Source organism: Melospiza georgiana, chromosome Z, assembly GCF_028018845.1.
Source record: "Melospiza georgiana isolate bMelGeo1 chromosome Z, bMelGeo1.pri, whole genome shotgun sequence".
Classification (NCBI taxonomy): Eukaryota; Metazoa; Chordata; class Aves; order Passeriformes; family Passerellidae; genus Melospiza; species Melospiza georgiana.
In genome coordinates, this window is record NC_080465.1 from 50263353 (window position 1) to 50291070 (window position 27718).

Here is a 27718-nt window from a genome sequence, read left to right on the forward strand (position 1 = left end):
GACATGGGTTTTATGTGGACATCATGCGGTTAAAGAAATCCCCACCAGGATGTTAAAATCCACTTGATGGAAGTGCAGCAGGGACCTGTCTTTGTACAATTTACATTGGATTCTTTCATTGTATTAACTTTACAGGACACACAGGAGTATTACCCAACCTAATGAAAGAGCTTGTACATGGACTCACTGTGAGCACTTCCCAAGACATCGAACTCCAACGTCCTTTTGAAGGCCCTTGGTCAGTCATCACCAGGGACACCTTTGTAGGTCTCTGGGAGCACTCTGTTTCCCTTGCACAGTGTCACAGGAGACCTGCAGACATCTCAGGCAGCAAAAGTGCAGATAATTGAAGCAGTAACATCAGCTTCAACACCCAGACTGGTCCAGGGACAAGTGAGAAAATTGTGCTGGGAAGAGCAGCCACGGGAGCTTTTTTTTCCATCTGCGGAGTGTATACATGTATGTGCCACTCCAGGACAAGGGAAAGGAAAATCTATACTTCCACAAGGAATAAGAAGAACATAATTAGTAAATACTGATGACAGGACAATAAAAAACAACAACAACAAAAAATCCACATCATAGAGAAAAATGGTTTCTTAATAATGGAATAAACCTAGACTTGCCCTCTGCCCCACCCTAAAATAACCTCCGCAGACTAATGTCTCAGTTTCCTAAGAAACAATGTCTTTGATTCAGTTACATCATTCTAATTATAAATATATCCTTAGGATATGAAACTTTCTTTCTCATCCAGATGCAATGTTGAAGAATAATTTCTCACACACAAAGGCTGTCTCCCCGGGTGCTGCTTCCATGACCAGCATTCTTCAGTGTTTACAAAGAATAGACTGTAGATGAATAAACACTGTGACAATTACTGTATTCTTCAACAATACTCCCTTAAATTAATGCTTTTGTTTTAAATTATTATAAACCATTTGATAATAACCTTCTCATATAATCCTGAACTGTACTTTGCATATTATAGGAAACAAGAGTTTTTCTATTGTGTGATATTTCACCTTTTTTGACTCACTTCAGAAATTTTATACATATATTACACATATTCAGAGAAATTATTATTTACTATTATTCACCTACACTGATAATCAAATTACTCAGAGAACAGTTTGGTTAGTGCTCCTTATCTCTGCACTATAAAATGGGGTCTGATACACACCCTTTGCTGTACACGTGTTTGTTGTTTAATGATGTTTTATAGCGCCTTGTCATGTCTGCTAGTCACTGATCATAGGGACACTTGCCAAACTACCATATCTGCCTGACCTTATTTGCAAAGTTTCAGGCTTGGTTCTATGCAAATACAGTGTGCACATTAGAATAAATGATTTTGTTATCAAGGGCCAAACAAACTTTCTTTTTCACGGTAAGGACTGTGTGAAGCAGGTTGCTTGATCACTATGAAAAGATCACTACAGGTTTTACATTTTCAAGAAAAAAATAGAAGTTGCAGAGTGAAGATAATGAAAAAATCTTGCTTTTAAAAGTTATTCTGGTGAACACATATTTAATGATCAATTTGACAATGTATGCATGTTATTCTAGCTTTTTAATGTGATGAAAAATGTTCAAATTAAAGCCAACCTTCTCAGAGAAATATGCAGGTATCTCCAATTTTTGTCATTTTCAAGGGCTGACCAGAGAATAAGAGTTTCTGTGGTATTCAAAACTTAGCAGTTATCTGTTAATGTGTTTCATGAAGGAAATCTTGGAAAAGTGATCAATTTACACACAGAAAGCCAAGATGAATTGCTCCAGGTCACTCTTTGATTTGTCTGGAGATGCTAGAGGAAAGGGCTACAAATATTAGTTATTGTTTGTAACAAAAAAAAAAGTGTCTATAACAGAAATGTTACATTAAGGGTTCCACTGAAGGAAAAAGAACAAACTTCTTAAAAAAAGAAAACCCAAATCTATAAAGGAAATGTTAAAATTATACATGGGAGGAAGTAGTTTAGACATTAGTAATAGTTCAGTTTTGAAATAAAACTGGAAAAGGTCAAAAATACACTAATGGCATTTTAGGTATCATGTAGGGAATAAGCAGAGGACAAACCAGCACTTTGCTATGCTAATGTGCAAACCACACATTTTTAATGCTTTTCGCACCTTTGGTTCAATCATTTCAAAGTGCTACACAGGAACTTTCCAGTCTTGGTCTTGCTGTACAGCACCACTCTGGAATTCCTGCTCTGGAACACCAGCATACACTTCCCTGTCTCTTGCTGTACTGACTGAACTGTGTTCTACCCAGCACAGAATATATATGTATATAAAAAAAATACATAGTTTCACCAATTCTTTTTTCAGGTAAGAAAAGCTTAAATCTGTCATGGGGAAATAATATGAATGGGATGTAGTGAAGCCAGTGGAGAAGTGTTCCATTCACCTGTGATCTCAAAAGTGAAGTCCTGCAGCACAGCCCCCTAACACAAGCTATGTAATTTCAGGGTCTCTGGAGCAGTTGTTGTGCTACTCCAATTACCAAAGCATTTAATCTTGATACAGCTCCAATAACCACATAAACTCTTACAAATAGTGTTTATCTTTAAAATATTTATCAGTCAGATTTAGAAGTACTGGGTGAAAAGACAGGAGCCTCTCTTTCCTTAGAATATGCCTTTGTTTGTTTCTGACCATTTTTGTTTTGAAAAGTTCATAATTGTTTGGATTTTTTCCGAATTAAGATCTATAAATTATTCCTTTTTATTTGCCTGCCATCAAAGTTGCTCAAGAATTTGGTAGATATTTTTTAGCAAACCTGACTCCCTTAATTTCCACTGAATCCCTCTGAATTTTAACTAATTATGTGGGAAATATTTTAGTCTTACTGCATTATTTTGTGATGGATTTGTTTTCCCTCTTTTTTCCTTCTAAGATTGTTTGCAATTTGGGTGTGTCAAGCTAATGAAAAGTAATATTGAATATAAAAGAAACTGTTTAGTATATCTGTAACTGCTGAACTGGACCTATTCTTTCCTAGTTATTTGCTACATTTTGTAGGATTAGATACAGTTAAAGATGAAAACATCACAAAGGGGGTGGAAAAATGTGGTAATGTGATCACGTGTTGTCTAGTAGACTCTAAAAAAGCATTCACATTATCACAGAATTAATTAAATTGGAAAAGAATTCTGAGATCACCGAGCCTATTCCAATGTCTAATCACCCTTTCTGTGACAAAATACCTCCTGATGTCCAATTTCAACCTCTCCTGGTGCAGCTTGAGCTTATGTCCTCTCATCCTCTCACTGCTTGAATGGCAGAAGAGGTCGACGCCCTTCCAGCCACAGCCTCCTTGCAGGGAGTGATGAGGTCCCCCCTGAGCCTCTTTTTCTCCAGGACAAACACCCCCAGCTCCCTCAGCTGCTCCTCACAGCACTTGTGCCCCAGAGCCTGCCCCAGCTCCATTGCCCTTCTCTGGGCTCTCTCCAGCCCCTCAGGGCCTTTCCTGCAGTGAGGGCCCAGCCCTGGACACAGCACTGGAGCTGTGGCCTCAGCAGGGCCCAGCACAGGGGGACAATCCCTGCCCTGGCCCTGCTGGCCACAGCACTGCTGATCCAGGCCAGGATGCCATTGGCCTTCTTGGCCCCTGGGCACAGCCTGGCTCATGTCCAGCTGCTGTCACCAGCACCCCCAGCTCCTTTCCAGCCACTCTGCCCCAGCCTGTGGAGCTGCCTGGGGCTGTTGTGACCCAAGGGCAGGACCTGGCACTTGGCTTTGTTGAACCTCACTCCACCGACCTCAGCCATGATCCAGCCTGCCCTCTGCAGAGCCTTCCTGCCCTCCAGCAGATCAACAATCCCACCCAAACTGGTGTCACCTGCAAACTGAATGAGTGCCCCTGGTCACTTATCAAGGTCATTGATCAAGCAGAACTTGCCCCAGTACTGAGAGCCGGGGAATAGCACTAGTGACCAAATAAAATCTACAGAACATGCACACCTTTGCACATGGCCTAATGGCACCATTTCAGTCATGTGCCACCAAACCTCAGAAGGGGCATGTCCTCTCTTAGCACATGGCATCGCTTCCATGACCATCCCACCAGCCCTTCATGCAAAGAACTTTCAGATTTTATTCCAGTTTTTGAGGGCTGGCCTGTTGGTTCCTCCCAGGACAAATTTTCTTTGAAAATTAATAAGATTTTTGCAAGCTGGTAAGGAATACATTATAAAAACATTAATAATAAAAGGAAGACGAAGGAAAAACTTCATTCATTTTTGAACTCAATGGGGGAAATGTTGTTTCAAAGATGAGGAAAAGGTTGCCCTTAATGCTTTCTTTGCTTCAGTCTTTAACTGTAAGACCAGTAATCATCAGGGCAAGCGGCCCCCTGAGCTGCTTCACAGGGATGGGGAGCAGAACAGACGCCTGCAATCCAGGAGGAAGTAGTCAGTGACCTGCTGTGCCACTCAGACAACAGGACCAGAAGGGACCCACCCAAGGGTACTGAGGGAACTGTCAGACATCACAGGTTTAGGAAAGGCAAACCCTGCCTGATCTTCTTTGATGGCCTGGTGACACACCTGATGGATGAGGGAAAGGCTGTTGATGTTGTCTACCTGGAGTTCAGTAGAGCCTTTGACAGTGTCTCCCACAGCATTGCCCCGGAAAAGGGGCTTGGACAGGAGCATCTTTACTGGGTTAGGAACTGGCTGGATGGGCCCAGAGAGTGGTGGTGAATGGTGGTGCATCCAGCTGGTGGCCAGTTATTTTTGGGCTTCCACAAGTCTCGCTGTTAGGCAAGTGCTGTTCAATATGTTTATTATCCTGATCAATATCTTAAAGATTTGAACGAGGAGATTGACTATACCCTTACTAAATCCAGAGTCTATGCCAAGTTGGGCAGAAGTGCTAATCTGCTGGAGGGCAGGAAGGCTCTGCAGAGGGATCTGGGCAGGCTGGATCATGGCTGAGGTCAGTGGAGTGAGGTTCAACAAGGCCCAGTGCCAGGTCCTGCCCTTGGGTCACAACAGCCCCAGGCAGCTCCACAGGCTGGGGCAGAGTGGCTGGAAAGGAGCTGGGGGTGCTGGTGACAGCAGCTGGACATGAGCCAGGCTGTGCCCAGGGGGCCAAGAAGGCCAATGGCATCCTGGCCTGGATCAGCAATGCTGTGGCCAGCAGGGCCAGGGCAGGGATTGTCCCCCTGTGCTGGGCCCTGCTGAGGCCACAGCTCCAGTGCTGTGTCCAGGGCTGGGCCCTCACTGCAGGAAAGGCCCTGAGGGGCTGGAGAGAGCCCAGAGAAGGGCAATGGAGCTGGGGCAGGCTCTGGGGCACAAGTGCTGTGAGGAGCAGCTGAGGGAGCTGGGGGTGTTTGTCCTGGAGAAAAGGAGGTTCAGGGGGGACCTTATCACTCTCCACAGCTGCCTGAAAGGAGGCTGTGGCCAGGTGGGGTCAGTCTCTTTTCCCAGGAAACCAGTGAGAGGATTAGAGGATGTAAGTTCAAGCTTCTCCAGAGGAGACTTAGATTAGAAATCAGGGACAATTTTTTCACAAAATGGGTGGTTAAGCATTGCAGTGGGCTACCCAGGTGATAGCAGAATCACTGTCCCTGGTGGTGCTCAAGAAATGACTGGACATGGCAATTTGTGCCGTCGCTTGCTTGATACTGTATTGTCAAAGGGTGAACTTGATGATTTTGAGGGCTTTTCCAAACTTAACAATTCTATGATTGTTAACTATGTTGTAGCAGAATGTTATGAAGCATATGTTATTCTCTAATATTTGTTGGCTGTGTTCTATAGGCAGTTTTCCAAATACTGGGAATTCATGACACATGGAAGCCAGGACACTGAGTTAACTTTGGTACTTGCTCCAAATTAACAGCAAAAACCAATTCAGTAGTTTCTGAGATTCCTAAGATTTTCAAAATCTTCCTCACCAGAGCTCTTTTTTTTCTTTTTTTTTTTCTGGCTAACAGGGTCATTGGAAGTTTTACCCGAACCCTAAAGGTTTTGAGATGCAACAGCATCTATTCTGGCTCAGTGAAAAATGGCTGAGGTTGGAGTCATAGGCTTCTGTCACTGGGATTTTATGAGCTGACATCTAAGAAAGTGAGCTATTAGTGGTTATTAATTTGGACCATGAGAAAAGAAAAATGACAAAGATTTCTTGGTCTGTTCTCCAAAATGATAGAAAGTAATTTACATTTCTCCGACTATGTCTACTGTCACAGAATTGCTGTACTTTGAACACTCTTCAGGGAAAACTGAGGACATCCTCTGTTTTTTATCTTAATGATTCTGATCGAGTGAAAATATGTTGTAATGGAAAATACTGTGAAGAAACTTTCACTAGAGAAAGAGATTCTATTCCTTTATCCCAGGAAGAATAACAATACCCAGAACATGAATAAATCTTAAGGACCATAGGTAATACTGAACTAGATAGGCGAAGCTTTGCAATAAGTATTAACTTCCAATATCAAATCAAACTGAACCATAACCAAGAAGTGTGATTTCACTACCACTGAAAAGTCAAAGAGTGGATGAAGGGGATGGACAGTGTGCCAAGACAGCTGGCTTGCTGGATCTGTAAGTCAATCTACTTTGAATACTTCTGCTCCCTATCTCATGTCTTTGAAAATCCCCAGGAGATGCAACATTCAGTGAGCCCTTGAGGAATGTCTGTCCTTTCTGAGAATGCTCAGAAACTGAGAAAAGAAGGGCAGAAGGGTAAGAGCAAGCAGGGAAAAGCAGTAAGTAGCTCTATTACACCATTTTGCTAGAGTCAGAATCAAAATCTGCCTTTTAAGGTCTTTCACTCAATTTTTTTTTAAACTGAATGAACAAAATCAAATATCTCTGAAGTGTCAGCCCTCAGTCTTTCTAACTAAAGCATGATTTCACAGATGATAGCTCATTTTATCTCCCACTTTTTAAAGCAGAATCCAATTGTGCTGTCTAAATTGTGGTATCAGCCATTTGTTACTAAAACTTCATCAGCACTTTAATCTGTACAACTCTCTATTGTTACAGGGCTCAAACCACACCCACTGCATGAAATTATATTATCTCTGAACTGTGAAGTGCTAAATCCTGCTTCTGATAAACACAATGAATTATAATCCAATTCTGTGAAAATCACACATCACATTACAGTTCTTGCTGTGAGGAAGTGATTCTGGTGAATTCCACTGAAAAGTAATTTAGACCAACCAACCAAAACTAGAAATTGATCCCCCCCCCCCCCCCCGATTTTCATTGAAATGCTCCCATTGGGCAAGGTCCAGCAAACTCTTAATGATCAGATACATACAGAGTAGTTAATTTGGTAAGCACTCCCTCATGACTAGACAGGATGTTGCTGTTAGAGAACTGTGATTCAGCATCAAAGCAGTCTTCGATGAGAGAACAGTTTTACATATTTTGTAATGTTTTCTAAAAGTTAATGGTGATATAAAAGGTATAATCTTTGTCTTCTAGGAAGTTTTGATACAAACATTTACTAGGTCTAAGGACATTAATGAGAATCATATATAATTATGCAAGACCATAAAGTATTTGGGTTACAGGAATAAATTGTAAGAGGAATCTCTGGACAGAAAGAATGGTTAGATGAACAAATGAATGTGTCTTTCAACTTTTATTTAGTGTCATGGAAACAACTCTGTGCCAGGAAGTCATATGATCTTCTAAAAAGCTTTCAAACATGGATATAAGCACAAAGTCCATGGAACTAATGACAATGTATTTCTGACAGCTTGACCGCATCAAGCTTTCCTGGATGTTATGCTGTACAAGAATGCTTGTTTCTGCAATGCCTTTCTATTGACAGGCAGATGAATCTGTTTTTAGGTGCTGAGATCAGTTAATAGTATTCTTATATCAATAACAAGTAAACAAACTACACAGGAGACTTGTTAAACTCTTAATTTCTTTTTTAATCAATAAAGCACATGGAATACTTATACAGGAAAAAGAAAATGCTGTGCAGAATGTTGTGGTTTTCTTAAAAAGTATGTAAATCCCCGTTTATTCCTGTTAAGTGGTATAGTTAAGAGCAGTAGATTCTGATTATCTTATCTGCCTCTATTTTTGAATGGGTCATCATCTATACAACAGGCAATTGAAGAAATTAACCAATTAGGTTATGCAGAATTCATTAGATGAATATGACCCTAACTCCAGCCTTTTGGTGTCAGGTGAGATGAAAACCCTTGGATTCAGTTTAGGGTGGATTCCCTGACTCAAGCTCTGAAGAGGAGGAACACAATACTCAAAATGATTCAGCACAGGATATGTACTAAAGGGCTCAGGTAAGGGGTCAGGGTATGTGGGTTGTGTCTGTAGTAATGGCTCATAGTAATGACTTAGAGTGAAACCAGACAAGCAAAGGAACTGCCCACAGAGCACAAACAGCTGCTCAAGATTGCTCCAATGGAAATGCTGTTTCCTAAGACTTCTAAAATCATGTATGGGATCAGCAACCTCTAGAACAACCTGATATTGAGGCAGGAGAGTGCAGAGAATCCCAACCCTATAGAAAAGTAACTTGTCCATTTCCATTAAGTTATCTACTTCAGTGCTGAAGTTAGGAACTGAGCTGGGTGGGCCAGAATCCTTTAGTTGCCTAATTTCTATTTACACACCCAATTTATTATTAATTTTTACAGAAATTTGTTTCAATAAAAAATATTTATCTTCGTAGTTATTCGAATCACATTACAAGCCTATTGTGTCTATTTTTAGGAATGAAACTGGTTACATGCTGTAAAATTAGGTTCTGGTACCTTTAGTACCTGCCAAATTTAAGTGAGATGTTCCTGATGCTTGCAATATTGCTTTCAGTAGGTTTTTCTGTTGTATATCATGAAAAGCAGTAAAATACTGCTCTTCCAGTGCTGTGTGGAAAGCCTAGTATGGATAAAAATAACAAGTTTACTAATGGCTAAGAATCGTGTAAGAATAATGTGCTATAGTGCTATCCCCTTGACATACTTGTACGTATGTATGTATACTTATCTTTTAAATAGATATTATACATGATAATAGCACAAATGTGCAAAAAAGAGAAAGCATCATGAAAGAGAAAAGCAGTGTGGTTATACAAAGCTTATTACTGTTTTTACAGTGCAAAGAAAGTCTAAAATGAAACACTGATCTTAAACATACTCTACATTGATAAATACTATTGATTTATTTTTGCATAGTCTTCATCTAGGGAAATAGACTGTTCCTGACATGTATTTTTCAGTTAGGCTGATGCTTTAAAATAAGATATGAAATGTCACTGGAAAAATGAAAAGCTCTGGTTATCAGCTTATCATAACTAAATAGTGAAAGACTTAAAAGTACGCTGCCTAAGAATTACGTGTGTCTTACACAACTTGTGAGTAATTTCATGAAGCCAGGAAAAATGACCTCATTGTTAACAAACGGAATGAATAATAATAAATACAAGTATTTCCTCATCTACCATAGATTTCCTACGTGTGCATAGGTGAGTCACAATTCCTTCAAAATTCTGTTCCTTTACAAACTTATTAGAGCTTAACAACACTGCTATGCCTTTTCAGAGATACTGTGAGAAAAAAAAAAAATTACAATGCCAACATGTTCAAATGCTATGACGACAGGTGCTATTTAATTCTTTCAAACAAATGGGCAAAATAATACATTTTCCTAAAGTAAAACCTACATCTTACATGGAACTGAAATCACTGCTGTATTAATTTATCTTCACAGTTTGACAAATAGATTTTTGGTTTCTTTCACAATGAAAGAAGCAGGGTTTCTATCTACAATTCCCCTATGTCACTTTTTTGCTTCCATTCATGTGTTCTGTGCTCAGAGCCCTTTCAGGCAGGGGGCCCTTCCAGCTGTCCAGATGAGCACAGCAGCCACGTCCCACTGCCTCAGCAGATCTCCCAGGCTGTGCAAAGCACAACCACCCACAGTGTTCCCACGGAGGGCTCTGCCCTCTCCTCTGACTCATTCTGCTACCTTCAGCAGACTGCTGCTCTGAAATAACCACCTTTCCCACAGACTCATGAGAAACTGCCAGCACTTTCAAACTCAATCCCACTTGTTGTGTTCACATAAGCTAGCCTTTCCCAATAACCACTTTCTCTAACTTAGGAACTAAATAAAAGGCACTGAAAAGAGACAACACCTTTCGAGCAATGAAACACCTTCTGGCACACTGTGAGAGTTTTACTTGTCAGCATGTTCACCCCAATCTATATTCTCTTCTTGAAAAATAAGTGTTTGTAAAATTTTTTGCTCTTTTTTAAGCTATTACTATAAAGATAGTGATAAGCGATAAGCAAAAACCTTTTAGAAAACTGCTTTTTTTTTTTTTTTTTTTTTTTTTTTCCCCTCAGTGCTATTTGTCCCAAGAGGAGGAACAAATTTTCCTGGCTTCCTTAGCAAGGCAAAGCTTTTCTGCCAACAAATATGTCTTACAGAACTTAGAACACCTCCTCAGCATTTTCTGATCTACTGGCAATCAATACTGAGTCATGCTGAGGCAGCATTACAGTTTGCCAGCATGCATCCTTTTTCTCCTGTTAATTTCATGTGGCTCCAAGAAACACAGGAAGCGCTCAAGGTCATGGCACAGCCATGAGCCTCAAGGAGAGATCCTCATGGGAGGAAGACAAGTGCATGAAAGAAAGGAAGAAACTGAATGATCTAAATAGAAAGAAAAAAAATTCTTAAAGAAACCTTTTGCTATCTACATTTCAGTGTATTCTCATATAAACTTTTAATCTTTGACACAAAATAAACATCATTTTTTAAGTGCTTATTCAGTATGCAAATTCTTCATCACTTCTTAAATTCCTAAGTAATAAAGATGAGCTGTGACTTATAATACTAGAAGAAGCTTGCCAGTGCTGAATTTCCTATCTGTGCTCAAAATTATCTTTTGATAATTTTAATTTTGTACACTTTAAATTCATTGGATTAAATAGCTACACAAGAAATTTACAGTGACAGTTTATGAAGCACCCTGCTGGCTACTCCAAGATATACAGCAAGAGTCAAACTTTCAGGGTGCCTCTAAACATTTTCTGCATAAATATGGGCATTTCAATTTGCAGATAAAATTATGCCCCTGCTTATTTGAGTACAGTGTGCAATCAGATGGGCTTGAATGATTTGCATGTTTTTAGGCCTGCCAAAAATATATTTCAAGTTTAAACAGTTATGTGGTTTAATGGATCAACCCTTTATGGTCCTTGACCATAAAAGTCTCTTTCTTGGAGTATCCTTCATTCAGCTGGACGTGCTAAAATGAGCAGAAAGAGAAATCCATGGTATTTCAGTAATTTTCACCCAATATTTTGGAGGTGTTTCTGTCTTCTGAGTTGCCATTGCATCAGCTATCACAGAGGATTTGGTGCATTGTCAAAGTTTACATGTTCTGCCTTGTGAATTGAGAATATGCTTCCACAGAACCGACATTAGGAGGGAATTTTGAAAAGTATGCATTTTCCTTTCAAAAATCATAAGGTGATAAAAAAGACTGGGATTGCTACATACGAGCTGACTTGTTGTGTAATTTGGAATGAAAAATGATTCAACACACATAGGTATATAAAAATATGATTACAAACTTTCCGTATTCAAAAATCATTAGAATCTTTCAACTCAGTTATTCTCCAAAAATGAGCAATGCTTAAAGGTATATTCTTGAAGATCAAAAAATGCTGCAAGGTTGTTAATTCTTTTTTTGCATAATTTCTTTGCATGTGTTCTTGATTTTCTTCTTGTTTTTCTGCTTCTTGGTTTTTTTTCATGCACCAGCATTTGGAAAGCATTGTAACGACCGCATGTAAGTTCATAATTTTACAGTAACATTTTGGAGGCAGACCTGAGCAAAATTTTCTCTTTTTTTTTAATTTTCTTTTTTTTTTTTTATTTCTCCATTTTCTTCTTTAACGGCCTTTTGAAAAATCCAGCCTGCAAAAAAGAAAAAAAATTACTAAGAATTGCTCAAACCATATAAACCATAATGGCTACATTCATGTGTTGGTTCTTATTACTATTTTAATACCTGCCCTGCTATACAAAGTTAATGAATATTTTATCACGTCACTGTTTTTCCTGGAATAGAAAAACTAAGAACCGTTAATATATAGTAGAGTGCTGAATCATTGCTTTGCTCACATATTGTCAAGAATTAAAGTGCTTAATAGTAATCAGTTAATCAGTTGAATAAATAATATTTTATTTTATAATGTAAAAATTTTCAAGAGAATATGCATGTTGAAATTTTTTAAGCTGTAACCTTCAAACTTAATTTTGAGCAAAATATTTAGCCTGGAGAAGAGTGCCCACTTGTGGCAAGACTTACACCACAGGGCCTAGCATCTCTTGCACAACAGAAAAAAACCTAGCTGACGGAGGTCACAGCCAAAGCTGATAGAAAAATTCCTTAAGAAACCCTTACTCATATTAAAATATATTCTTTTTTTTCTTTCCCTAACATAATGGCAATATAGGTTTGAATCAGGAAGCACCACTCACTCCACATTAGAAAAAGACAGTGTTATTTTGTAATTTTTTCAAGATTTCACACTATTACTTTATCTACAACTAGATAAAATTATTGTCTGTGAGGTTCTAGTTATGAGAAAGAAATGATGGAGAATCTGAGCATGTTTGTTCAAGCTCCTGAAGACAAGGAGGTGCAGCTTACCTTCCACAGAGCAAATATAAGCAATGCAAGAATCAAGAGTCCAGCGAAGATACTCAGAAGGATAACCCATAAGGGGACTGTACCCGGTGGGTGTTCTTTGGAAATCTTGATCATGGTCTGCAAAGTGTTTAGAACATAAGCAATAAATAATGTGTCCTTCCAAAATATCAAAACAGCAACAGTGATTAATCCATTTGCAGTGATTTCCCAGGGTACCACTTCATTTTACCAACAGGAATTAGTAGGAGGGAATTAAGAAAATAATCTCCAGCATGAAAGGCTGGAGATTATTTACACAATACTTTGCACTTTTGTAAGTGCACTCATTTATGAGAGTGGCACTGCTACAAGTCAATGATCATTATGCTAAAGGACACAGGACTGAAATAATGAGCAGTGGAAGAATAAGCTAAGGACCTTCTTCAGTACACTCTTCCTCACTCAGTGCCAGCCTCCCCGAAAGATGGAGGTAAGCCTAAGTGTAAAAGTCTGTGTAGAAACTAACTTGATTTTAAACATGGCATATCTGGTGTAAACCCAACAGAAACAAGTAATCAGTTTTTAATAAATGTGACCATGCAGGAGTTTGAATTGACTGAAGAATTTATTAGAGACCAACTTTGTAGTTAAAAAGAACATTGAAGAACTGAACACTAAGCATGAAATTATGTCCCTGAAATTCCTTGTTTCTCATTATCTGCAAGCCTCTCAGCTGTGTTTTTACTCCTGGACTGAATTTTTATCTGTCACTTAGAAGAAATTTCTAGACACAAAACCAGCTAACAATGGACCAATGATTTTTGCATTTTCAAAAATATTTTGTGCAAGATGTATTTCACATTGAATATTACTTTTCTAAATGTTGGAATATTAACAATAAAAACTCATAATAAGATTTCTGCTTAAAAAAATGGACACTGTAGTAAATAAGCTCCTTCATATAAAAGTTATCATAAAAGACCATTGTTTAAACACTATAAATGTTTGAAATTGAGAGTAGTTAAAGGATGAATAATACCTCTATCAAAATTTTAGACATTTCTCTTTATATCTGAAGCCACTATTATCATGTTATATATTTCCTTATCTACAAAAATCATAACAAAGTTCTGAAAAATAAAAGATCCTGTTTCAAATCTATATCCTGGGTTACAAAGTAGAAGGAAACAATAAATAAGGAAATAGTAAAGAAAATACCAAGTATGATCAGTTTGAATTGACTCACAACAATTTCAATTGTTCAATTGTTCAATTGAATTGACTCAGAACAATTCAAATACTATTGATTCCTGAAAAGAATTTTAATTATATTTTTAATTTACATAGCTGCAGGAAGTATTTATATTATAGCAAGCAGAAAAAATTCAGATAGTACTTATCCTTGCCTAACTACATTGGAGGGTACTGGGCTTTTGGTATTATTTTCTGACTAATTCTCACATTTCTACTGCAATACAAAATCACTTCTGCTTAGAGTAGGATAATGCATTACTAAAAGTAACAATCAGTTCATGAGTAATGGATGAAAATGAATGGTTCCATAGCACAAAAAGTTCTATGAAGAACAAATACATCAATGATCCCATTCTTACCTCCAGTTTTTGATGGTCATTTCTCAAAATCAGTGATGAGTTCTCACTCCTAAGTAATGCTTTCACAACAAGGGTTAAGCTGTGAATACTGGCCTGAAAGAAGAGAGTAGTTCCTATGGTTTACAGTTAGGTATTTTTAGTAGAAAGCTTTGTAGCTATGAGAGGAATGAAGGAAAAACCTAATGCTTTGGGGGATGCTGAGAAACATAAAAGTCAGTGAAACTGCTCATGTATGTCACCTCCAGCACACATTATTGCTTGAAAGACAGCAATATTACTTTTAAAGGGTAGATAGCAGAGATTTCAAAAGAATATTAATTAATTCTGGAATACTAATGACTTCTGGTTTTTTTTTAATCAGAAATATTCTTTCTAGAGTTGAGAAATCTTCATAGAGTAAGGCTTACTTAAAAAATATGTGCTCCTTCTTCTATCTGCTGGATTAGATGTGGATGCATAAGTAGCAATTAGAAAAGGACCATCAATACAGAATAAGTAAGGGGTGCCCTCTCACCATGATTCTAAACTCATGCTAAATTATAAGTAATTACTTTAGGGATAAGAAAGTACATGAGACCCAGTTTTAAGAAAATTTTAAAATAGCAAAAGAAACTACTTCAAGTACTAGAGGAGACATTTAAGAAATTGAAAGACACAATTTTAATAGACATTAGAAATATTGGCTTAAGTTTCTCAAACCCAAAAGTTTTCTGAATACAAACAGGATTTACTTACTTTTATGATGGTAGGTTTCCATACTCTCAAAGAAACATTCACTTGATATATGTCAGATGGGACCAGGGCACAATTAATAGAGGCACAGCTGTATGTATCACAGTCCTATTTAAAAGGGATCACCATGAGGAAATAGGAAGAGACTTTGCACATCATTAAAATGAAGCCATGTAAACTACTATATATACAGACCACTTGCTTTGACACCAATAATAAACTGGTATTAATTACTGTAGCTTTTTTTGTAAAAATGACACTGCAATATATAAAAAAGGTTGAGATATTTGTGCTGTGCTAGAATAGACTCAGTTTTTGTAGGATGGCAAGCCCTGAAGAATCTCTGTTGCTGCAGCTATGGAGCAAAAGTCATCACAGAACTCCTAAGGGATGCACAGCTTGTGAAAGCAAGTGTTTTTCTACCAACACTGTTATGGCTCTTCTGAAGTGTTTCTCAAATCTTGGGACACCTGAATCTCTCAAGCAGGGAAATATGTGTGTGTGAAAATTTGAGTAGCTTTACTTCCTAGCTGTAAGTATAGCAGGATTATGTTGCAAAAAGTTGGAAACCATCACTTAGCCTAGACTTTTTTCACCTCTGTGAAGGACAATGATAAGCATGGCAAGATACTCTTTTCATGGTTTCATTGGCACCAGAAACTCCACTTGCATCTCTGTGCTGAGGACACCTTCCCCCCAACTGCTAACATAACTACAGCATCAAAATCCCTTTGTAGCTCTTTCATCTAAATGTGAAGGGCTAGTCCTTTCCAATTGAAATCATCAATTACAGTTGCATGGAAAATCTGCCAGGTCTACTGGATGTCTAAAGAAGCTGAAAGGGACATAAGAAGCATTTAAAATATTCCTATTTATTAATTACAATGGAAAAATAGACAGTAATGATTTACTAAGCTGTCAAATGTGCTACTGCTATTTACATATTTTTTAAATTAAACCACAAATTACCTAAATTTAGTTCCACTTTGACTTTTGCTCTAGTTGACATAGAAAATGTTTTCTAAGTTATTAAAACAAAGTCAGTTTCCAAATGATACAGTTTCAGAGCAGTTTTTACACATCTTTTTAAGAAGTACTCAGCTCCAAGATCTGGATTCATGTCTGCAGTGAATGTATATATGAATAGGCTTACCATAATTGTATCCCTTGTAGGTTCCTTTATTTTTGACAGCACAAATGGTTTCCCAGTGCCAATCTTTAAGGGATCTACAGGGTAACTACTTTGGCAGATGGCATTCTGTAAGCAGAAATACAAACAATATTCCTATTGTCTGGATATGCAATCTATTACAAAAAATGATCTGAAAGCAAGTCAACATTGATAATATTTAATAACATTTATAATGTTTAGTAGCCACTGAAATAAAATAGCAAATTGCAAGAGTGCAGAATAGGAAATTCAGATGTCTATGTATTGAAGTATTATTATTCAAACAGCACATGAAATATTTATGAGATAATTTAACCTAAACTCTATGCAGCTACTTAAACATCTGTACAAGCAAACAAGAGCTTCCTGCAAGATGACCATTATGTGAACCAGCAAGAGTTGGCTATTAAATGAGCTAAACAGCTTTTGCATGGGAAACCACAGAGGTTCTGCCCTAGCAAGCAGACAGGCAGGTTAAGTGCAGGATGCAGAATCCTCACTGGCAATATCCAGGGAGGGGGAGTGGATGCTGGAGCACTGAGGGATCTCTGCGACTGCTAGGAAAGCCTTTGGTGTCTTCAGTGTTGGGGAATTGATTTTTTTCAGTCAGGTCGTTGACTTTCACAATGCTAGCATGAAAAGAATACAAATCCTCTGTAATGCACTTTGTCACTCTACTATCACTAGGTGTAGCTAGCAGGACATGAAATTTGTGTCTTAGAAAAAACAAGATTTACTGAGTTTGTGTGCAAATGTGTCAAATGGGGTGATTGACTAGGAATGACAATAATGGGGAAAGGAAATCAAGAACAGACAGAACTTCATTTGTATTCTAAATATGGGAGTTTTTTGCTCATTTAATATTTGTTTTGTTTTAAAGTGAATCTCATTCATATATTTTGGTTTATTTTTCAGTTTGGCAACACCGGAAAACTAAGTGAAATTATTAGCAGGGAGGTTCATGCCTATATGTCTCTGGGTGAATGAAAAAAGAAAAGGTTTAGGTCACTACTTAGTGAAAGCTGGGTTTTTCAGCCATGTAGTTATTGATACAGCTCTAGCTATAATATCTACAGCTCTAGCATAATGGAATTTGTTGGAATTGTGATCTCTGCCAGTTGCACTGGAGAACTGAAATGGAAAAACTCAAATGAGGGCCGCAGTGAAGAGCATTTGAAACATATGACCTACCATCCCCTTCAAGAAGTCTCAGTGCCCCAGAGAAGGAAGAAGCCAGAGGACTGCTAGTGCTGGAGAGCAGACATGCATGAAAGTTAATTTCAGTTCCCGAAAGAAGAGAAGTGTCAGGAGGTTGGGCTCTAGATGGACACAGCAGGATTCGAGCATTTGCAATAAGCACTTCCAACAGCGAAGAGAATATGAGGCTCACGTCTGAGTCTGGACATCTCAGCACTTGCAATATAACAAACTAGCCTTGTAACAGTGCAGCTATTGTTCAACACCATTTTAAATCTGCTTGTTTCCTTTTATGAACATTTGTCCCTCTGTCTTATGCACCTCTGCACATACTTTTAAAAAAAACAATATCTTGTTATTTAGACTAAAAGCAATGCGTAATCCCAAATGCCTGCAATTTGTAGCTCCTTAAACATAAATTTCAAATTTAAATTTATCATAAAAATAGAAATTCCTATCTTACCTGAGAATGTGACAATGCAGTAAGGTAGAGAAGAGTGTTTTTGGCAGCTGTTACATTGGGAAATAAGATCTGCAGTGTGAGGTTTGGCATTGGAAAGTGTTCACCTTTTTCAATCTATAAAAAAAGAAAAATGTTTTGACTAGTACTTTCCTCATTTTGCTGGAATTTGCTTGTGAGTTTTTTTCCTTTCCTGTGTTTTTATTTTCTTCTGTTCATTTTTACATTTCCACAGTTAGTTATGCAAAAAGTGCTTTATAGGGGAGAGAAGCCACTGTTATCAGTGGTGGCTCCTGCTGGTTCCTCCTCAGGCGTGCTTAGGTAATTGCTCTTGTGCTCACCTGTTCCTCTCTCCTGTTCTCTCTGAGAGGACACATCTGTAAGCAGCAGCTCTTTCTGGAAAGACCTGCTATGGTGGAGGATTGGGTAACCACCTAGGTGGAATTGCTGGCAGGGGAATTGGTGATATCATCTCTGAAGTGGACAAACTTAATAAATGCTCAAGAACCTTTTAAACTTTTGCCATCCTGGCTACTTATTTGTGATTAGCTGCTTGCAAAGAGGAGTTTTACTTTACAAGATCATAAATGGTATGCTCTGCAATCCAGCAGCTTTTTGACTCAGAAAACATAGATTAGCAAATTAGATGAATAATGCCTTAGACGTCCACAATAGACAAAGAGAAAAGGTAGCTGGGAAAAAACACTGTAGTGGCTTAAAAGAAAAGGAAAAAAAACCCTTTTTCATTGCTATTTAGTGAGAACAAGAATTTTATCATATCCCATTTTTTACACATGGAATTTGATTCAGAGACTTCTATGCTTCTATATGGGACCCTTGATCAGTTTTGTATTTGACAGTGGGAAACAGGATGCTCTCAAGATAACACAATTCAGTTTTGCTGCAACTTTAGGTTGGACTTTTTGTCACAGAATCATAGCATTGTAGACTAGTTTAGGTTGGAAGAGACCTTAAAGATCATCTGAAGTTCCAAGCCCCTGCCATGGGTAGGGATACCTTCCTTCCACTAGAAGATGTTGCTCAAATATGGCCTTGAACACTCCTAGGGATGGGGCATCCACAACTTCCCCAGTGCCTCACCCCATAATATCCAATCTAAACCTATCTCCCATTCAGTTAAAAGCCATTCCCTGTTGTCTTATAATTACCTGTCCTTGTCAAAACAACTTCTCCTGCTCTCTTGAAGCCTCCCGTTAGGTACTGGAAGGCCCCAGTGAAGTCTCCTCAGAGGCTTCTCTTCTACAAGTTGAATAGCCCTGACTGTTCCAGACTGTCCTCACAGGAGTGGTGCTCCAGCCCTGTGATCATCTTTAAGGGCCTCCTCTGGACCCACTTCAGAAGGTCCATGTCCTTACTTTGGACATGTATGAGCTGGATGTAGTAGTCCATCAGGGATCTCACAAGAGTGGAGTCCATTGGATATCTTTCCCATGTGATTTTACTTTGCAGTATCCATTCAACTAGGAAGACCACATTCTTGGAGCATGGCATTTACCTATTATAAACCTGACAGGATTTTGGAAATGGCTGCTCTAACTTGCAGCAGGGGTAGTCCAAGTTCTGATTTACCCAGGCATGGTCTCTTTTTCCAGCTGAGGATATAGGGTCTAAAACCCACCAGAACTACTCTGCAGGAGACAGACCATCTGAGACCTTCTAACTCACTCTGTTCCAAGGGAAGGAAGGGGAAAAAAGGGTTTTAAGCACAAAATATGCATGTATAGGGTTTAATGTATTGTATATCTGCTATTTAAATGGAAAAAAAATAAGACAGTACCTATGTCATACATTTTTAATTGTTTCTTACCCTATAATGTAGAGTAACTTCATCCCCGATCTGCTCTGTTGTGTTAATAGCAGTAGGGACAGTATCATTTGCTGCAATTATAACATGGTGCTCTTTGAAAACACTGTGGGTTAAAAAAACACACAAAAAAGTAAGCACACAAACATCATAAAAACCCCTAGGAGTCAATAATATAGTTTTTTTTATTATTTCATTAATTTTAGGACTGGTATTGCAATTTAGAGTGCACTGCTGCATCCACTGAAATTCAACTGCTCTGCTCCCTGACTAGGCTCCACTTTTTACCATGTACATTTAGAATGCTTTGTTCAGATTTAACTACTAAAAAAGAAAATACTATTCCCAAAATTAATACATTAGGGTCTGATTTTGCTGTCCTTATTCTAGGTTGCAGTCCCTTATCCTGGGCATTGACATGTGAAACAGGCAGGATCCTGTAAAAGACAGAATCAAGCAAAACCAGAACAAAGCCAGCATATTCTAAATTCAGCCTTATTCCCTATAGGACAAACAAAGTCTGAAAATACATGCAAAATAAATTTGGCTTAATTATTTACATTTGCACACCACAAAATGTTGTTACCCAATAATATACAGAATACTTTTCAGGGATGGAATCTAAAAAACTGAATTCTGTCTGTTTCTGAAAACAAAAGATCTGCATTATAGTACAAGACCTGCATTAAAGTATACATCTGAACTTAGAAAAACCAAACTACCAAGAATCTATAATGAAGGCTAATTTTTGAAGATGGAAATCAAACACCACATCATGCAATACTATAGTGACACAAATCCATGGCCATCAGGAAGCTGGAAGTATTTGCTTTCTTTTCTATGTCATGCTTTCTTATGCTTCCTTCATTCCTGAAATGCTTTTGAATGAATATAACAAAGTACAGGAACCAAGCAAAATCTGCTGTTGTACTTGCAAACTGTGGATCAAATTTAAATGGATAAAATGGAATTTCATCAAGTTAGGGACAGTAACTGCTCCACTAATTCCCGACTTATCTTTTCAGAGAAGCCTGTGCTTCCGCTTTATGAGCTTTGAAGCTGTGGCCCGTAGATACTGGGCAGATCAAAATCAAAACAACACAATGTTCTTTGAATACCTGCAATTTACTACACCAGGAAGTAAAGTTCAGAGAAGTGTCAATACCTTACAAATATTAATCCTACTTCATATTTTACTGGAATTGTAATGTGTCCTCTGTTGTCACTCAGGGTCTCAGGTGGTTCTTCACTGTCACTGAAACAAAACAACATACATCACTCAGATCAGACTGCTGGGTGGAAAGGGATCTCAGAAAACAAAATACCTACAGCTCTGGGTATGAAAGCATACTACTCATTTCCAGTTAAGTACTGTCTTCTAAAAATAAATTAAAATACCTTTTCCAAGAACAAATGATTTAAGTCCTGCACCAGCCCCAGCTCACAGACGCGTCTGTTAAAATTACAGATGGCAGGTGACTGAATGAAAACAGATCAGCTAGAAGCCACACCATCTCTGGGTTTTGTAGGGACAGCAAACACTGAGATCAAGTGCATTCCTTTACCCTATCAGGGACAACTTCTGCAATGCTCTTACTCTTTGAAGGCCAAGCTTTTTGTTAACTGTGATTCATGCTAAAGTGTGCAGTAATTCTCTAGGAGACTAAACCTTTGCTGAAGGTGAAATAACCGGAAATTATGACTCAGTTGTAACTCTAAGGCTGTAGAGAGTATCAACTATTTATTTAGTCCACTTAATCCACTTCTGGACTGAATGCAACTGTAAGGGTTCCAGCTCTACAGAAAATTTAACGGTACTTATACAGAAAATGTAACCGCTTGTGAGTTCAGAAGCCGCTCGTGTTTTACTACTGAACACAAAACTGTGGCGCTTTCAAAAAAAAAAAAAAATCAGAAGGCAGAGACCACAACTAACCTTGTTGCATATACATGAATAGTAGCATTTTCCAGGAGATAGGATGCGTTGAATTGGAAGGATATTTTGAAGGAAATCTGTGTAGAGAAATACATTACACATTTTGAAAGAAAAAAGAAAAAGCCCACCCTAACAGGTGTGGTATAATGATTGATATAATGAAAAATGTACCAACTTTTGATTTTATCTAGGGAATCCTTATTAATATTTTAGCAGCTTTCTATGAATCTGAATGAATCTACTATTTGGAACTTGCCCCAACCAAGAAGGAAATCCAATAGTTTTTATGTATTAAACAGAAGCCTCAAATTTTCACAAGTCTCAAGAAAAACCATTATGTAGTATATTAGAAACACATGGCTAAATAATTCTTAACTGAAAGCAATAGGACTTACAAGCAATTTATCAAAATCTCTTTTTTCCTTCTAATGAGAAGGAAAAAAAGCTTCAAAGCCTGGCTATTGCAGTGGAGATAAGCTGCCTGTAGAAGGCTGCTAGATTATCACTTAATATACAGTAGAACCCCTAGAATGTCAAAATAAATGCTTACAATGTAAATAAAGGAAAGACCACTAGGTATCAAAAACATCTCATTGTTATAATAATCAGGACAAATCTATCACAACTTGGAATTACAAAAAATTTAGGAACACTGTCCTAAATGTTCTTTCTCATATCTGACACTTAAGTAATTTTATAAGAAACAAAAGTTTTCTTATTAGTTACTGTATGGAATTTTCAGCTCAGATTTTTATCTTTCCTTTTATGTGTACAAAACTTTTTTTTGTATTTACAAATTAATCCACAGGAAGTTGTCCTATATATAATATTTAAAAAAAAAGCAGCTTTAGAAAAGAATATTAAAGGGGATGAAAAGAATATGTTAGGGATGCATCAGTGAAATCAGTGAAACAGAGATGAATTGATTTTTGAATGCAAAGAAAAGTGTGAAATTTCTAAATTTAGGGCTTTACAGCTACAGACAAACTAACAAGCAAAACATGAAAGGAAAATATGAAAAATCCAGTGAAGCTGTGAATGGAACACTGTGGGCAGAGGCATTGGTCAATATACTTGTTTGGCTTCAAGAAGGTAACAGCTGACTTTATCCCTACAAATCCAAATCCAAGTCCAAGCTGGAATGTTTGTGTGGGAGGCAGTGTAAGAAGACATCGGTACTCCTGGAGCATGACAGAGGGACAAACAAGAAACTGCCAGGAAAGGTTGTCTTATTTGCATGAGAATTGATATTTCCCAATTCAAGACCAAGACCTAAGCATGGCTTTTCGAAGCCTTAGTTTAACTAAAGCTCCCTCTCCATCCCAACAAGAGATACAGATATCACTGGAACTGCTCAAGATGGGAGCTTGATTTTAAGCTGACTACTTGCTGGAAAGGCCTCTCATTCTCCACTGAGCAGAGGTGAAGCCTTGATGCCTGATTTTGACAGACCTGGGATGGCATCTTATTCTGTCTTCAATCAAGGGACTACATTTTATATACAAAATAACTGAACTCATAGGCTCCCAGCTGTGGAAAGCCTCGAGACAGACACTTCTGGCCAGGCGAGCCACTTGCGTGTCACTTGCATTCTGACAGTGTCAAGGATGGCAATATGCCTCCTGTACACCCTCATGTACCACATCTGACTGCCCAGCTACTGAAAATCTGATGGTTTTCCCATCTGCCTTTGTGCAGGTGATGTGAAGGATAGCTTAGGAAACATGCCTGGAAAGTTTCTGGGATGAACACAAGAGAAAAGAACTTCAGAGGTGATATGGACTGCCCTGCCTTTAGAATAACGTGGGGCAAGCAGACCTTGCATGCAGGGGACTTTTTACCTCTTCTTCAGGTTTTAGAAATGGATATCCCACTTTACAGGTGATGTTGTGATTAGATTCACAGCTATCTTTCTGTATATCCTGAAGGAAAAAAGACAGTGAAAGCATGGCTTTGTACAAACTCCTTTAAAATTTTGACTGACCATCACAGACCTGTTGAACATATATACCACTGCCACTTTTCACTGTCATAATATTGTGAGAGTCAAAGCCTTAGTCAAACTTGAACAAAAATATGAAGCTACAAATTCTGCAAGACAATTTTCATCTATGGACACTTATACCAATTACTTGCCATTATGCCTTTCCAATGACAGTGTTTGGAACAGTCACAATTATATGCCTACTGGACATCATGCAAATTAGTCATGGGGTCTAGCAATCAACATATCTGTAATTACACAGTTTTCAAATTTTGTAAATATGTTCTTAAGGCAGCAATAAAAGTCACATTCACACTCCATCAATTATTGCCATAGGATCAGAAACAGTGCTATGGATCCCTGACTTCTCCTAATGTGTAGTATTGGGACTGCTGACAGAAAAGAAACTGCCCTAAATGCTTCCCATCTGAACTGAGGTGTACTTGTACCATATCTGCTGAGGCAGGAAGGAAAAAAGCCACTTTTGGAAATGCTGTCTGAGTTAGGCTAGACACAGGCACTGATATATCCTGTCCTGCCATGACAGTGGTTTTTCTACACATGTGCAAAAGGAGAATTTTAGAGGCTCAGGAGTTCTACTGATAAAAAACAAGGCATTTCTGGCTCTACAGATCTACATCTGATGTTTGTCTAAGAGGCAGGCACTTTTCCTAAGTCCCATTGTGAAATTTATATCTGTATTTTAGGAACAGGGCTGGGCAAGAGTCCACTCATGTAAAAAAAATACACTCCTTGAGAGGCATAAGCAAGAACAACAGCCCTGGGAAATCTCTTTCAAACAATTGAAATGATGCCAGAGCAGACAAATTAAGGTTTAATAAAAAGACTGCCTCATATCTCTCTAGCATTATATGTTATGATAATTGTGATAATGTAAAAAGAAATCCTACCTCAATGCCAGCAAAAATAATATTTGGAGAGTACTGAACCAAAACTCTGGTATTATAGGCGCTATCTTTTTTGTTCTTCACAGAGAGCTGGATGGTGAACTTATCATTGCGTGACTTTACAATGAATGGAGAAGAGCTGCAAAATAAAGTAAGAATGCTGAACATCTTAACTATTGAATCTGTTTTTAACATAAAGAGAAACTTTTTTCAGCCTCCAGACTATCTTGTTTCTTAATTAGAAAGGAAGCCCTGGCAGAATTTATAATTCATATAGAAACTTTGTACAGATATCAAGGAATGCATTAAACCCAGTGCAGTTACCTGTCTCCAGCTATGCTTGCTTTTACAATCAGAACAAGATCTGAAATGCATCTATTTTTGGCTCCACAATCTTTTGTGAAAGGAATCTGCAAAAATAATATGTTTATTTTTAATTTTATTACATCTATTATCAAATACTTGTATTTTATTGCACTATCTAATTTTATGTAAGACCTTCTGTTAAATGATCAAAGAAGTCTTCCCTTATGTTAACCAGTTAAACATGCTAAAATCTTGTAAAATGCATGGGTGACATATAAGCTTTCTCATCACTCCCTTCTAAATGACACCCCTGGATTCTGAAAAGAAGCATTAATAGAAATATGAATGATGGCAACCACCACAGAAGTAAACAGATAACACTCTGCTTCACCTAGATAAAACCCGACAATAAAATTCTTGGTAACTCTCTTCTATCTTCAGTCAGATATGGACAGCTTTGAAACTCCAGCATGGTTCACAAGCACATAGAATCAAACTTCTCATTCCAAAATACTCATTTGGAGGAAACATCTCCTGGACAGGCTCAATGACCTCCCCCCCTCCAGCCAATTTGTGGGCAATAGTTTCAGCTCTTGTGTGGGCTATGATTTTAACCTTAAATACATTGGTTATTGATACAGAATCTTTCTGACTTACATATTCTGCTATTGAATTTGGCAGGTTGCTATCAAGAACAGGTCCACTCTCTGGATCAGAAAAATTGAATTCCAGCAAAACCTTTACAGAGTCCTGAAAATCAGGCTTATCCTAGAACATAAGGAAAACAAAACTGCTGTTATGGAAATTCACTTTAGTATCTAAGGAGGTTAAAAAGACCCAAAAAATGCAGAGGTAAAAAAATTTTCCTGTCACACTGCTGCCATTCTCCTAGAGAAGCATCTGAATGCTTGCAGTTAATGATGAAACATTCAATGTGCCAGGCATTCTTTATAAATATTTACTAAGTTTTTTGTGTATCTTATCACCAATTTCAAATAGCCTGAGCATATCCCACAGACTTTCATTAAAGAATATCTCAACTATTGACTCACAGACTTTTCTCTTCTAGTTGTGCTCAAAGGATCAGTAAGATAAGCATCAGCAGCATCATCTTTTGTGAAGTCAAACTTAGGCCTGCTGTTTGGTGAAGAAAATTCTAGGTATCATTTACCATTAGTTTTACAGTAAGATACAACTATGTCACAAAACATTTTAAATGTGGTTACAGTATGCAACTCCATTCACTCCACACACTAGCTACAATTTCAGCAAATTCATACTCACAGTTGCTAATTATGCTTCTGTTTTGCAGTGAATAAATATTCTCTATTCCAAATCTTAAAGTTTATTTACTGTATTTTATTAGGAGGAATTGCATCAAAATGCAAACTGAAATTCTCTCACATGCTCCTGCTGAGTTTTGAGTGCACCTGAACTGCTAACCATGACAGCTGCTTGGTTCCACCAAGTGAGGTATGCTCTTTCTTAAGACAGACACAGAGACATAGCTAAAAAGACTGCATATAAAAGTAAATTGTTAATACATATATGAATTAATAGTGTTAAACAAATTTTATGTACACTTCTTAAGATAAATTCTGAGCACAGACTTTGTTGTCCAATTTGCAATTAATGGAAGACATACTTGGGTTACACTAGTGTGAACATGAGAAAAATACTTTAAATGATTTACTTGCCAACATGTAGAAGTTATGTTTCGTACATTCTGACCCTTTGATTGTTATATTTTTTTGCATTTTCCTCTCATGGCTTTCTGTGAACAAGCTTCGAGATATCTGTCTTTGTGCATCAAGGGTAATCCAATACTGCAGACCTGCAAAGGACGTTGAGATCAATATTATGAAGCACTTTGCCTCTATGCATTCTTTTTTCCCAAAATATCTTTGATGTGCTTTGAACACTGAATTTGGAAGAGCTGAATTCCATTTTTTAATTAATAAATACATGCAAGAATAGATGTTTTATAGTTTAAAGCTTCCATAGCTTAGTTCTTATCTACTTACTGGATTCAAATATATCTTCTTTTGACTTTAGTCTGGTCTTAAAACAAATTGTGGCGTCTATGCATATTGTTTTTCTTATATTTATCTGACAATTTTGTTGCTGAATATTGATGCTTTTAGGTATAAATTGCATGGAAACATTCACTTCAGCCACATCACGAGACCTTAGGAAAAAAACACAAAGAAAACACTTGGAAATAAGATTAGCAACTTTTTAAAATTTAAGAATGAACTCACAAAATATACAGCATTCAACATTCAGATACAGACATAGAATCACATAGGAATCATCAAGGCTGGAAAAGGCTTTAAAATCATTTGAGTCCAACTGTCAAAAATTTTATAGCTAAAAAGAAAAAATTCCTCAATGTTCTTTGGAAAATAACAGAAGCATAAAATCCATAATTGAAGTGAGATTCCTGTGGCACATGTTGATGGCACCACGCTGCGGTACAGTAGCTGACACAGCGTTGGCCATGTTGTGCCAATTAAGAGGCCATCTATTATTTCATGTTTTCTGTCTTGGCTGTGTGATGCTATAAAAACAACTAGCAGTTGCAATTCACTTCTCTGGCACCTTTTCAGTCTGCATTTGCCTTTCTCCATTTAGGCAGATTATTGCATGCCTATTAACTGCCATTACAGAAAGAACTCATCATACAGAAAACCAAAAAGCGAGCAACAAAAAGAGGAGGCAAAGACATGTCCTCAGCAGCAAAAACCTATAAAGCACTACGGCATTTTTTAAAACTCAACTACCACTCAGGAGGGAAAGTCTCTGAAGAGTTGGGCACAAGAACAACACGATGGTCTAGAAAAGTAATTAACTATAAATCCTCTACCTAAAACTGGTAAAAGAGGAATTACGGAGGATTGGAGGACAGTCATAGAATTTCTCCACAGAGCTGTGG

General features: G+C 37.8%; 2 protein-coding genes across 5 annotated transcripts in view; one reads left to right on the forward strand and one right to left on the reverse strand.

The window, feature by feature from the left end:
* Positions 1–27718, forward strand: part of MOCS2 (molybdenum cofactor synthesis 2) — a 121300-nt gene that overhangs the window by 82945 nt on the left and 10637 nt on the right. For both annotated transcript variants that reach the window (XR_009115886.1, XR_009115887.1), the window contains exons 4-5: positions 24564–24628; positions 26150–26256. The gene's annotated coding sequence lies outside the window, so the exon portion shown is untranslated. The remainder of the gene's footprint in view (positions 1–24563; positions 24629–26149; positions 26257–27718) is intronic.
* Positions 7905–27718, reverse strand: part of ITGA1 (integrin subunit alpha 1) — a 72994-nt gene continuing 53180 nt past the window's right edge. Inside the window, exons 16-30 of one of the 3 annotated variants that reach the window (XM_058043344.1) lie at positions 26808–26971; positions 26481–26617; positions 25441–25551; positions 24802–24887; positions 24481–24616; positions 23427–23507; positions 21586–21662; positions 20815–20904; positions 19653–19755; positions 17828–17941; positions 16150–16254; positions 15000–15104; positions 14265–14357; positions 12673–12789; positions 7905–11933 (exon numbers count right to left, since the gene is read on the reverse strand). In XM_058043344.1, the coding sequence (XP_057899327.1) occupies positions 11889–11933; positions 12673–12789; positions 14265–14357; positions 15000–15104; positions 16150–16254; positions 17828–17941; positions 19653–19755; positions 20815–20904; positions 21586–21662; positions 23427–23507; positions 24481–24616; positions 24802–24887; positions 25441–25551; positions 26481–26617; positions 26808–26971 (1564 nt within the window). In that variant the 3' untranslated portion in view covers positions 7905–11888. Of the gene's footprint in view, positions 11934–12672; positions 12790–14264; positions 14358–14999; positions 15105–16149; positions 16255–17358; positions 17487–17827; positions 17942–19652; positions 19756–20814; positions 20905–21585; positions 21663–23426; positions 23508–24480; positions 24617–24801; positions 24888–25440; positions 25552–26480; positions 26618–26807; positions 26972–27718 lie in introns of those variants that run through there. The other 2 variants (XR_009115882.1, XR_009115881.1) reach the window with 2 other exon arrangements.